This window comes from Crotalus tigris, unplaced genomic scaffold, assembly GCF_016545835.1.
Source record: "Crotalus tigris isolate CLP2741 ecotype Arizona unplaced genomic scaffold, ASM1654583v1 scf7180000019077.834891, whole genome shotgun sequence".
NCBI lineage: Eukaryota > Metazoa > Chordata > Lepidosauria > Squamata > Viperidae > Crotalus > Crotalus tigris.
This window is the reverse complement of record NW_024097363.1, coordinates 719543-732968: the sequence shown is the minus strand read 5'-3', so window position 1 is coordinate 732968 and position 13426 is coordinate 719543. Positions and strand designations below refer to the sequence as shown.

General features: G+C 37.2%; 1 protein-coding gene across 6 annotated transcripts in view; it reads left to right on the top strand.

The window, feature by feature from the left end:
• The window catches only part of TFAP2A (transcription factor AP-2 alpha), a 29516-nt gene extending 16474 nt beyond the window's left edge, over positions 1-13042 (top strand). For all 6 annotated transcript variants that reach the window (XM_039359478.1, XM_039359481.1, XM_039359480.1 and 3 more), the window contains 4 exons: positions 1665-1896; positions 3685-3803; positions 7429-7570; positions 9679-13042. In XM_039359478.1, coding sequence (XP_039215412.1) covers positions 1665-1896; positions 3685-3803; positions 7429-7570; positions 9679-9967 — 782 coding nt within the window. In that variant the 3' untranslated portion in view covers positions 9968-13042. The remainder of the gene's footprint in view (positions 1-1664; positions 1897-3684; positions 3804-7428; positions 7571-9678) is intronic.
• The last annotated feature ends 384 nt before the right edge of the window (positions 13043-13426 follow it).

The following is a 13426-nucleotide window of genomic DNA, read 5'->3' as shown; positions in this document are numbered from 1 at the left end:
CAGAGCTATTAATGTCACAAGTGATCTATCCGAAACCTAGATATCCCTCCTCCACGCTCCACCCTTCAACATTTGGATTAGACCTATTAAAGTGGAAATGCAAAGTATATGAGTGTAGGATAAAGGACAGGAGGAATAATCAGATGCTGATAAAAGAGTAAATATTTATAGTGTAACCAGGTCGGAACATAGTGCCTGTCCATTTGCTTTCAAACAAGACTGCCCTTATTTTTCAATGATGTTAGCCAAACTGAACATGCAAAAAGATTTGGGAGAATTTTACCCTTTCCCTGTATATTTTAATAATGCTCTGGAACTTTCATTAGGGGAAAAGTGAAAGTTGTGTCAAGGAAGTTTCTTTTCTTTTTGGGAAACAGATGGTAGGAAGGAGGTAGACCAAAAAAATATATCAATTTTTCTTTATTTTGTTTCGGGGGTAATTGTTAAAAGAAAATTGTACTATTACCTTTGAAAACAGTAATGAAAATACCTCTTTGGCGCCTCTTTCCAATATAAAAAGTTGCAATTGCAGAAAATGTGACATCTAATCCAATTACTTTGAAACTATTCAATTGGAAGTACTAGGGGCTACTCTAGTACAAATTAAACCCACAAGCCGCGTAGCTTGTGGCATTACATTCTCCCAAACAAGCGAAGGTATATTATGTGATTGTCTTTTATAAATATTAGTAACAGGGAATACGTCTTCTTCCCGTAATCCTTTCGGTATTCTTAACGCTTTAAGACCGTGTATGCTTAAGTTTACCAGCGATTTGTTGTTCCTAGAATAATTTAGGACAGAGGAGGCAATTTTAACCCCACCTCCTCTCTCCACCCGTGGAAAATCCTTAATTTTGATCCAATCCTGATTTAGACTGATCCTTCAACGGGGGCTGGGAACTAGCCAATCCAGACGCTGAAACTTGTTTTGTGTGCTTCTGCCTGAAAAGATTCGCTTACTTTTTTACTATGTACCCAAAGAACAGAGAGCTGGACTTTTAAGCAAGGGCTCGGAGCCCCTTTGGGCTTCCCTCTTCTTCTCCCTCGCGTTTCCCCTCAAACGCTGAGAATTTAAAATGTGAGGTTCTCTCCAAAGGTCATCTGTGGCTAGGTCAAGTAATGTATATAGTCCGGGCCAAGTTGCTGCGCAAGGAATTATATTCCACCCTACCTCACCCCAGTTTGTAAACGAGGTTCCCCACCCCCATTTTTCTTTTTCTTGTCCGAAGTCGATGTTGCCGAGTGTGGACGATGCGTACTGTACTCGCGAAGGGGAGGGAGGGAGGTCTGGGGTGAATGGTGCTGGCCAGGCTAAGCCGCTCTCGGTTGTTGGTTTTCAAAGCAAAAAGACGGACGAAGAGGAGAGGAGGAAGGGGCCGCCAGCCTTGGGGCTACCTCTTATTCCAAAACACTTCCCCTCCCCCCCCCAGCGCCGCCATTCTCGTTGTTGCCCATCTGCCATCATCTCTCAGCCACCTTTCCCGGCTTGTTTTCATCCCCTTCCCCCACTCCTGTCATCGCCCACGTTTCCCAAGCCTGCCGCCCCACCATCGCCTTAGGCTCCTAGCAGCTGCTAATCCCTTCAGCGTTTGTGCACTAACGCGGCTCTGCCTTCCCTCGGCCTCCCTTCTCCCCTCTTCTCTCTTCCCTCCCCCCTTCTGCAGGCCCCGTGTCCCTCTCCAAGTCTAACGCCAACGCCGTCTCCTCCATCCCCATCAACAAGGACGCGCTCTTCGGCGGCGTGGTGAATCCCAACGAAGTCTTCTGTTCGGTGCCCGGCCGCCTGTCTCTGCTCAGCTCCACCTCCAAATATAAAGTCACCGTGGCGGAAGTGCAGAGGCGCCTGTCCCCGCCGGAGTGCCTCAACGCGTCTCTGCTGGGCGGAGTGCTACGGAGGTGAGGCGGACTCGACAGAGCTGGGCTTCTCGGCGGCGCGCGAGAGAACTGAGGAGGGAAAAGGCCAGGCCGTCTTTTAGCCCTGGATTCGCTGCGAAAGGCAATGTGGCGGGAAGGGAGCCCATTGGCAGAGAGGGTGTGCACGTGGTTGCGGTGTTCAGTCTCAGCCAATCATCTCTTTCCCCAAAGGCTCCAGCTCCCACCTCTTTTCCTCCCCACCTATTGTTTAATTTCTCACAGTGAGTGTACCACCTCGCATTTTGCCCCCCACCCCCGCGCACATCTTCACTCTTTTTCCAAAGCTGCTTTTCTCCTTTTTTTATTTTTTTTATTTTGTTTTACAGAAGGTAGCTGCTGTTACTGGGAGGAGAAAATAAAGCTTTTCTTCCCAATATACAAATGCCACTTCGTCTATTATCTGCTGCAACGTTCTGGGCTCCCTCAGACATTGCTGGTTTTAACTTCTGCTCCACATTTTTTTTAAAACCCCATTTGCTTTGTTTTGAACTTCATTGTGGGGTTCCTGGCTCATTCTTCATCTTTATTTTTCACTGTGAAAAATAATTTTTAATAACATATTTTGAAAAGAAAAGGCTGCTTAGAGTACTCTTGTGTTAAGTGTTTTCTCATAATTCCCTCACGTTCATTTCCTCAGTAACCATTTCCCCTTGTTTGGTGGAATTAATGGGAATATATCTCAAAGCTCCATGTTTTGAGATCAGAACCACAACCCTTCCACATTTTCCTTTAAAAATAACTCTAGGATCTTTGGGTTTTGCTATTCCCTTCAAGTCTCCAAATCTTGCATTTGAGTTTCAGGTCTTATTTTAGAATACACAATATGAAAGAAGCTACCTATATCTCAATATTAAATCTGCATCGGAAGTAGAATATTTCAAAGGACTGTGATTAAAAAAAAGTAGTATGAATTGCAATATATTTATTGAAAGTACAATGGCAATTAGAATAATTAATATTAAAGAGTTTTCATTGCTGTCATTATCTGTAGCCTGGACCATAATACAGCACAGCATCATGTATCTGTGGAAATTAGGCTGCATTCAGTTAAAAGCAGGCAGCATGTCCTGTTAATGAGACCAACTCATACAGCCAACATCAGCAATCATAGGAAGGACCCTTTAGTGTAGCAAGGTCACTCATCCTAGCATAGCTTGTTGAAAGCTCATATACACCAGCTGAGGGCACTGCCAGCATTACTTTCCTGAGGAAGGCCAGTGCAAGAGGGGAACTTGGCTAGGAACATATTTATGAAAAAGTCATTAAAAATATCTCACACTAGTGTGCAAGATAAGAGATATCTTTCCTGTTTAATCTGTTTGCCAGATTGAATGTAGTATCTATAATGAAGGGCAAATGATGATTGTAAATCTTACATAATGCAAGGAAATCTGGCTAAAATACATCTTCCATTGGTTCACAACTACGCAAAAACCTCAGTGACTATATGCTTAATTACAATATATAAACGTATTTTATTAAGCTTGTGAGTGTAATTAGTGTCCACATACAATTTGCATATGACATTGTAAGAATATAAAAGATTTAACTATCTGTTTAACATGTGTAGTTATTTTGGTGTATTTCAATGAATCTTGTACAGAAGTGTATAACTCTATAGCATCCAAATTTAATTTTTTCCCTATTAAACTTACTAAATTATATTAATAAACATGTATAAATTTATAGCAAAGTATCTGAAAAAGTTGCAGTATGAACCTGAAGGTACTTCTGTCTTAAGTGCTGTTGTCTTTTTAATATGTGGAACAGGGCAAAATCAAAAAATGGAGGGAGATCTTTGAGAGAAAAACTGGACAAAATAGGATTAAATTTGCCAGCCGGGAGACGTAAAGCTGCTAATGTTACCCTGCTGACATCACTAGTGGAGGGTAAGTGATGGCTTTTTGGCAGTAGGAAAGGCATTATTTGGAAAATGTTTCTTTTTGTTAGCTGAAGAAAACAAACCTTGTGGAGTTGACCCTGAAATGTTTATGCATATTGTTTACTTTAAATCATTATGGTCAGTATGACCTTTTTCCTCTTGTTTTTTTTTTTTTTAAAAGTTGACTCCAAGCCAAAATCCATTGATGTCATAACATTGGATGTGGCTTTATTGCTATTTATTTGGATTTAAACCCTTGCAATGCATTTCAGAGTTGGATGCTAAACCTCAGTGAAATGAATGTAACCAAATTGGCATGCAGTATAATGTTTCACTTTAACCAGGTTGCTAGTTGATTGATCACTTGGATTAAAAAGTAGGACTGAAAACATTAATAGAGTAAACATAACTAATGGCTTAATTTATTAATCACTGATTGACATGGTGGATTTTAATTGGATTTTAATCAGTGTAATCCCAAGTGAAAGGGGCAAAATAGTGACATATACAATTATATATATCTTGATTCACATAACAAGGATTTGGGTTATGATGGTTTTCCATACAATGCATGATTGAAAGAAAGCTGCTGCTCTTCAACAGCATCTCAACATTTAATAGATTAATTATCATGCTAAGGCATATAACTGGGCTATAATTTATAAACTTATAAAGTAGAGTTAGAAAACATATAGTCATGCTGAAAATTATTTAGTTCATTTACCACGTAAGATAGTCGCTCCTTGTATGCATGTTATTGTAAATATGTTTAGGAAATGAACAGATTTTAATATTTACAAATATATTAAAGGCAAACAGTTCATCTATATTATATAGTTAACAGAAGATCCAATTATAAGTCCTATAAAATTAATTTAGACTGAAAATCAGATTGAATATAACAATGTTAGTCACTTCAAATTCTACAGCCATCCCTTTGAAGACCACAGATTTATTGCATTATTTCTGCTCAGATGAATACAGCTTAAATAACTCAAAATGACTCCTTAGTATAATACCAATCCAGAGAAACATTAAGAATATAAGGATGAATTCTGAGAGCAAGTCCCTGTTCACTATTATATGAATAAAGGGTTTAAAAACATCATCTTTGAGTGAAAATGTTAATTGTTTCATTAATTGTTGGCTATAGTGAATCCCAAATAAACAGTGTGTTTTCTTTAACTTTGGTTTTATTTTTATCCTATTTAGCTCTGTCTTTATTTTCTAGTGTCTTCAGAGTTGAATGGAATATGTGTATGCACATATATAGCAGCCTACCAATCAAATATGGAAACATTATTCAGATTTAAAAAAAACTTATAAAAAACTCTATATCTATTCTTGATTCTCTGTCTTTATGCTTGATAATGGGACAACAGACACAGAATGATTGGCAGCATTACCAACCACTAAGGAGTTACCATCTCTGCTAGTTGTTTCAGAAACTAACTATATGAACAATTTTAGACCAACAGATGGGAAGGAAAAAAAAATCTGTTTAGAAATGAGATCAGGAATTTTTTATTTTATTTTGGCACATAAAAAGCATGCTGCATTAATGTGCTGTAACACGTAGGCTGGAAGATCATTTATTGGATCCAACAACACTTAAGATCTGTTTCCAGTGGTCAGGATCTCATTCTTTGCATTAAAAAGCAATAAGCATTAAAAAGTTAGATCCTATAGCTACCTTAAGATACAACTCTGTTATTTTAAGCTACATACCAGTAGCTTATTTATATTTAAATCATTTTGACATCTGCATTTGAAAAATATAGAACCTTAACTTCTTGAATTAATTTGGGAATCCTTGACTTAAACCATGATTTAATAGTGTCCTAATCTTACTGCAAGCTTCTGATCTCCTCTTTGCTTGGTATAATTAAGGAATATAGAAATGCTTTATTTTCCTTCTGTTTTAATTATGAAAAGAGGATGGGTGAATGTACTGTGTCAACATTAAAAAGTCAAAAGGGGTGGACATGTATCTTCCTTTATGTTAAAATAGTTATAAAGTTTATAATGAGAACAAGAAATACAAGGGGCATGCTAAATTGAGAATTACTTTGTAGTAGCTATTGACCCAAGGAAGTTGATGTAAGCTGTCCTATACACACAGTCTTCATTGGTTTTTAATTTTGAGGTCTTTAACCTTGATTTTGGTTATATATAGTGAATTTTCAGTCATTCTTCATGCCAAGTTAGCTGCTTACTATCAGCGTATAGCCATCTTTTCTTTTTCTTTTTTTTTGCTTGCCTTCCTTTTTTAAAAAAAATTCAAAGAAGTGAAGCTACAGCATTATAAAAATGCCAGCTTCCACTGAAAGTCCATCAAGGAGTCTTGTCATGAATAAATTGTGTATTTACATGCCACCAGCAACTAATGGGTAATCAAGGAAAGGAAAAGAAAGTTTACGAGTAGCTGAAGGAAAAATAGAGAAGGAAAAGGGGGGAAGGGGAAAAGGAGATAAATGCTAATATTATTGTGATGTTAGGGAATATTTTAAACATTTAATAAAACCTGTGATTTCAAAGAAGCGTTCATTTTTTAAAAAGCCACGGTTTGATCATCATATTACGATGAAGAGAAACACAGGAATAAGGCTAATGCATAGATAAACTAATAATAGTGGCTAATTTTTTCCCTCTCGAGAGATAATAGACGATTGTTTGGGTTGTGGTCCTTACGCGATGAGGCCGCTTCCAAAGTCCTGTTATTGTTTATGATCCGCTCCATTTTATGGAAACAAGCTCCGTGGACTGAGCCTTTGAAGCTCTAATTGGCGCATGCGTTCTTCCGGACCTCGAGCTAATGGCAGGAAGCCCTGCGGTGAAAACCAACTGGTTCAGGAAATTAAAACCAAAGATTTGAAAATCAACAAAACAGACAGTCTCAATGGAATGACCCTAAAATTCTTATGGTTAATCGTTTGAAAAGGGGGGAGAGGAAGGGAAGGAAGGATAATTATATGCAATCAAGTTAAATTTTAAGCACTTAACTATTTAATGCAGTCTATGGGGTGGGGATTGAAATAATGATCAATGATCAATATTAATCTCTAGGAACAGAATAATTATATGTTTCGTATGTTTCTCTTTTCTGTGTACATAATGTATTCCTGTAATGTAATATAAACTAAAAGCACAAATAGAAACATAGTTAAAACTTTACAAAACAGAGATAAAATACTTGGAACACTTTTGTTTGTTAAACAAAATGCCATAAATATATTGCAATGTAATTTAGGACTAAAAACTGACTACATCTACCACTTTATGAATTGCCTACTCAGCATCCCAACACCCCCAAAGGATTCTTTAGTATCAGTATTAACACGCTGATAGTTTGATTTAAAACAATGCCCCCCACCCCCGTAGCAACTTACTACCTTCAGGAAATTTCTTTAGCGCACTGAGATATTAGCCTTTTCTAAAGCAGCGCTTTACTAGTAGATTGTAAAATGCCAGTTAATCTTGATTGACTGAATATCACGTGAAGAACCCAAAGATGCAGCTAGCAAACTCTAATAACAAATCCCATAGATTTGTTGGCACGAGTTCCCCCGTTCCTGTCATCAGCTTATGCTTTTGGGTATTAATTATGTATTTCCTCCCAATCTGAATTTCAGGAGAAGCCGTGCATCTCGCGAGAGATTTTGGTTACGTCTGTGAAACAGAATTTCCTGCCAAAGCAGTAGCTGAATTTCTCAACCGGCAACATTCCGATCCAAACGAGCAAGTCACAAGAAAAAACATGCTTCTAGCGACGAAGTAAGACTTTTACCTCTGCGGAATATTCCTAAGGAAGGATTTTGTTTGTTATGTTTGGTTGTGCGCTGAGCTCTTCCTGTGGTGCATTTACATTTGTTTGCCGCGGATATATTATTCTCCGTACCTGCGTGATTGCCTTGACGAGGTAATTAAAAAGTACACATTCCTCATCGAGGGGAAACGATATTATTGCCAATGACGCTATTGCTGAAATCAAGCAGACATATGAGAATGATCCCCACCCCTCCCTCCCTGGAATGATGTTATCAGAGGCGTTCAAATGGGAAGAAAATAGCACATTTTTAATGGCAAGGTTCTGTAGATTTATCAGAGAGTAAGCCCCGTTAAGTATAGTGGGATTTATTTTGAGGATTGTAGACAAGATTGCATAGTTATTTGGAAGTAAGTAAAATTGATCTCAGTGGAACTTACATGCTAAATAAAAATGCTGAAGATTGATTAACTGTGAATTCAGGTATTAAAAGTATTTCACTTCTAAGCAACTAAAATGCCAGTGGGGTTTATTTTAAGATAAAGACTCTAGGGATAACTTAATAGAAAAGATATTCAATATTCAGGTTAGGTGGTGGGGGGAAGAGGAGAGGGAACTCTCAATTATTGTAAATGATGTGTTTGCTGGAAATTAAAATGCTTTCCCCCTCATAGTAGTTAATTACAGATGGTGATTCACCAAAGAACAGTGGGCCAGAGGGCACCCAGTTATTGGGAGAGATATACAGCTGAAATATGTCTCAATACTGGCCTTCAGAAACTCAACTGCTGCCATATATATGCCCCTAATTTTTCTTCTCTGCTGCTAGCTTATTTAGATAATGGTATGAATCTAATTTCTTAGTGGATCCCTTTATTCCAGTGCTTTGTGACCTACATAAACACTACTGCATCTTTCTAATGTCACCAAATCTTATACGAAATGAGAGTCCTGGGATTGATAAGCTAAAGAAATAGCTTTGAGAACTGTTCCCCTTCTAAATTGAAGCTTTGTTTTTTCTATAAGACTTACTCTCACATTTTATTGCTAATTTGCTGGCTAAGAATAATGAAAGTTTTCATAAATGCATGGGTCATAAGTGAAAAAGAAAGAAAAGAAAAAGTAGTGGGTGTAATATTGAGATCAATGCAACTTACTTTCAAGGAAAATTATAAGCTTATGGTGATACTTAGATCTAAAAAATAACTGTTGACTTAAAGCCAGAAGATTAGACATGAATGTTAATTACAGAATTTGTAATTAACAAGTTTTATGGGGGTAAACAGTGGATATTACTCTGGAGAAAGGAAGTAGGAGATGTGTTTTGTATCAAGGAAAAATGTGCATGCTTGTGTGATTTTCATAGAACTTGTGACATTTTTCATGTGATTATGAGGATGTGCATGTATATGAGAGAAAAAAGTTAAAACAGATGTATTGAGTATGACAGAGAAACCTCATATATCCGCAGCAGTAAATAAATGTGAGGGCATATTGGGATGAAGAAAACATTTGATGCAAACTGCTGTTCCAATAATTATTGATACAGTAGTAGCTTTGTATTATATTTTCATATTTTCCATACCGTCAGTAATCTATAAATGTTATCCTTGGGATGATATAAAGACATGGCCCTCATTTTCTGACAAAAAGTTTAAGCAGTTAGTAGCACCCTATAGGTAGGTAATGCACGCATGTAGTGCACACACACACACACACACACACACACACACACACACACATGCACACACACAGATAAATGTGGGGAAAAGATTCTAGATCCACAAGATAAGAGGGTGACCTAGTGTAAAAATGCTTCTATTTGTTGAAAGGCAAAAAAAGAAAATATTGTTCCTGGAAGAGAAGTGGATGTAAATCAGTGCAGAGGAGAAGCCAGGGAGATGAGAGAAAGTGAAAGGCTGTCACTGATGTCAATATTTCTATATAGGGCATCAGCGGTGCAGAAAGTGAGAGAGCGGGCAAAAGAGCAGAGATCCTTTCTGTGTGTGTTTGTGTGGCTTTGCTGTGGAGGCACTGACTCCTTGGCTTGCCTGCTTGCTGACAAGACTGGCTTATTTTCCTCCCTCCCTTTCTCTCTGCTCCATTTATGCTGCAGACAGATCTGTAAGGAGTTCACCGACCTGCTGGCTCAGGATCGATCTCCACTGGGGAACTCTCGACCCACCCCCATTCTGGAGCCGGGCATCCAGAGCTGCCTGACCCACTTCAACCTCATCTCTCACGGCTTTGGCAGCCCTGCTGTGTGCGCAGCAGTCACTGCCCTGCAGAACTATCTCACTGAGGCGCTCAAGGCCATGGACAAAATGTACCTCAGCAACAATCCTAATAGTCACACAGATAACAGCACCAAAAGCAGCGACAAAGAAGAGAAGCACAGAAAATGAGGATTTTCTTCTTGCAGCCCCAACCCCGACCAGCCAGCCTGGCCCTCCCTCCCTTCCTCCTCACCCTGAGGCTACAGCAAGAGAAGCTCAGAAATTTGTCCCAGCCTATTCACTCAGGAGGACCAGGAAATTCACATCTCTCTCTCCCCCCCTCCCACCATTTTCCTTTTTCTTCTCTCCTTCCTACCTCCGCCACTTCCCAGTTCATTTCCAGTTGCTATCCAGTTTGGAGCCTGAGAAAACAAAGGTGGCGATTGGGCCATCCTAAGAGGAAAAGGAAAAAAAATTTTTTTGTCGTCTGTGTGAACTTTTATTATTTTTAACAAAAATAATAAACAGTGATAAAAATAAAACAACTTTTTTTCTAAAAAAAAGAGAAAGAACTAAGTTTAAAGGTTAATAATTAATGAAATGTGGAAAAAAAATCAAACAAGCTTCATCGGACTGGATCACCACCTTCTCTTATACAAACTTCCGTTTAAGATTGTAGCCATATTTAAACAAAACAGGAAAGAAAGGATGATAATGATGATGATGATGATGATGATGACATTTTATCAGTATTGTGAATAAACTTGAACACAAACCACATGCAGTTCCATGTCATGTCTTCAGTTTTAGAACCTCTCTCCTGCCAAGGTAAAGCGACTAATTTGAACTTTCTTATGGTGACACCGATTCATAGTGCTTCTATAAGGGAATCAGTGTTCATGTATGTATATATTTATTTATGTGTAATTTAATGGGAACTGTAAATATGGTGAGTCTGTTTGAAGCTTTTTTTATTATTTATCTGGTGATCTCGTTTACCTCTTGTTTAGTGGGTTTTTAAGTCTTTCCCATCTTAGTTCCATCACTGTGGTTCATAGTTACTTATTTAGAAAATGGGAGGGGAGTTTTTTAGGGGGAGGTGGGATGGTATTTTCTGGGATACATCACTTCAGCCCTGTTGTAGCATGTTATAAAAAGGCAACAATAAAGCAGCTAAGCGATTGAAGCAACTTGGATTTTTACAAATATATTATTATTATGATACCTAGTTTCCACATTGATAAAGGAAAATAAATCAGCCGTCCAACCCAGACCGACCACCATTTCCACTGAAATAATTTAGGTTCCCCTTCCAAAAACATTTTTTCCACATGTTGATAATTTTTAACAACTCTTTGTATACTGTGGCTTTAAAAAAAGTTTATATCCAGGGTCTTTCTATTGAAAGCATAATCAGAGCAATAAGTTGATATTGTCTATTCAGATAAAGAACTGGGGATCTTCGCTTCCCTCTCCCCTTTTTCATTTTGAGTTGCCTTTTGGTTCAAAGAACTTCCATACATTGGGGACCACCTGGTATCCTCTATTTCCACCGGCCATATTGGAAGCAGTTACAGTTGTATTGTATTGAGTTGTGCTGGCAGTAGTTTCCATGCCTGTCAATGTATCATAGTCCTTTGTTGCCCAGATAAATAAATATTTGATACGCTTTATGTCGATTTTTTTTTATTCAGTGGCTGTCTTTACCCAGGCGTATTTTTGTTCTTGGCAGTATTTTTTATTCAGTATGGTTACAGTAATTGAGTTTAACTCTCCCTTGACAATTGCTCTTTGCAATAAGCAGCTGAACCCATTGTTTCCCTCAAGTATAATAAAAACTTACTTTCAAGTTGGAGTTCAGAGCAGGGTATCATTTAGATATTCCACTGAGTCTGTATTCAGACAAATTACACAATAAAACAAAATGTATTCTTTTGGATTAAAAAAAATATTGTACTGTTGAAGAAATGGCATTTTTAGTTTCCTTTAACTGAAAGGTGATTTTATTTTTTAAAAATAAAGTTTTATTTTATTTATTTGATCTTTAGGTTTTGTTCTTGCTTCCTAATTATATATCAGGGTTAGCCATTTTAAATGTTTGACATAATATGAATTGCTTTTTAATTTTCAATACCATTTAAAGGATGGGAAGAGAGTTATATCTGACTGGGAATTATGGATAACTAAGTATATTCACATACAAATGTTCATACAGAACACTTTTTTAAAAAAAAATTATGTCCATGTAAATGCATTGGATAAGTTCTCATACTAGGGAAAATAAGTAATCATACTCATCTTGATTGTCTGACATATTACTTCAGATTTATTTTAGGTTTGATTTTATGAATGTGTGCAGGTCACATTACTGTAAATATTTAATCATGATAATAGTTTTTCCAATATTGGGATGAGGAAGTTCTTATTTTGAAATGATGCATGTTTGAATTATAAGCAATACAACTTAAATTTTAGATAAGTGTGAAATATGAGGATATTCATTTGGAAGAGATGCTAGCATGCTTTTTACATTAGAAATTGACTCAAAGTACAATCTTATGAAAATTGCAGTTACACTCATTATTTCATTTTCTTTGGGTTCATATGGTACAAAGTTGGCTTTATGCAGATATGGTTTGATAGAAATAGAAGCAGGGTGTAAAATACTGATGTTAAAGTGTTATTTTTGTGGAAATACATACTTAAAATGCTGGTTTGGAGTATTGAAACTGAAGTGTTTGAGCAAACATTGTGAAACTTATTTTCAGCATGATGATTGCTACCAATCTAGATCAATTTTGTCTAATCCTGTGATAAATATTGCAAAAAGTTAAAAGTGTGATGGCATACCTGAGAAGAGAGTGCAGGGACTTCTGCTTCAACGCCAAAAGCAGAACTAAAAAAGTCTTAACTAGATGGTACCTTTTCTCAGAAAAGAGAAATTAGATCTGGTATTTCTATTTGATTGTTGATAGAGGAAATCAATCCAGTAGATAATGAAGTTCTGTTTCTTCCTGACTGATGCTTTACTTAAGGAAGACAACCAAAAACCAAGATAGTTGGTTTGCTGCTTTTAAAATGCAGTTTAACTGTGAAATATTCCTCCTCTGATGGCCTATGAATATGCTGTTATCTCTGTGAGATAGACTTTGAAAGTGAATCTTCTGCATATCTTTTTGAAAATGCTTATTCATCCCCTTGCCCCAAATACATTGGTTAACTGTAAAGTGGATGTAACAAAATAATAAAGTGAATGAACCCTAACTGTACATGCAGCCTTGACAAATGAAATGCGCAGCATTGTAGCAGGTGAAGTGAAGCATTGTCTATCTGGGCTGTTTTTCTTGGCTGCAACTCAGATTGTGTGGGGGATCCTAACCTCAGGCACAATGGCATTCATAAACAGCAATGCACACACTGCTGCTCTTTCTCCAGCAATGCATAAATACTTGTTTTTAAATGAAAAACAATCTTATTAAATACCATTCATTCATATCTGGATTTACAGATGCTTGTTACATTTTTTTTTAAAAATCTGCCTAATAGTTTTTAGCCGTAACTGGGGAATGGGTAAAGCATATTTAATCTTACAACATTCCTAATAATTCAAAAGATATGAATAATGTATCCGGTAGTAAAATACAATTT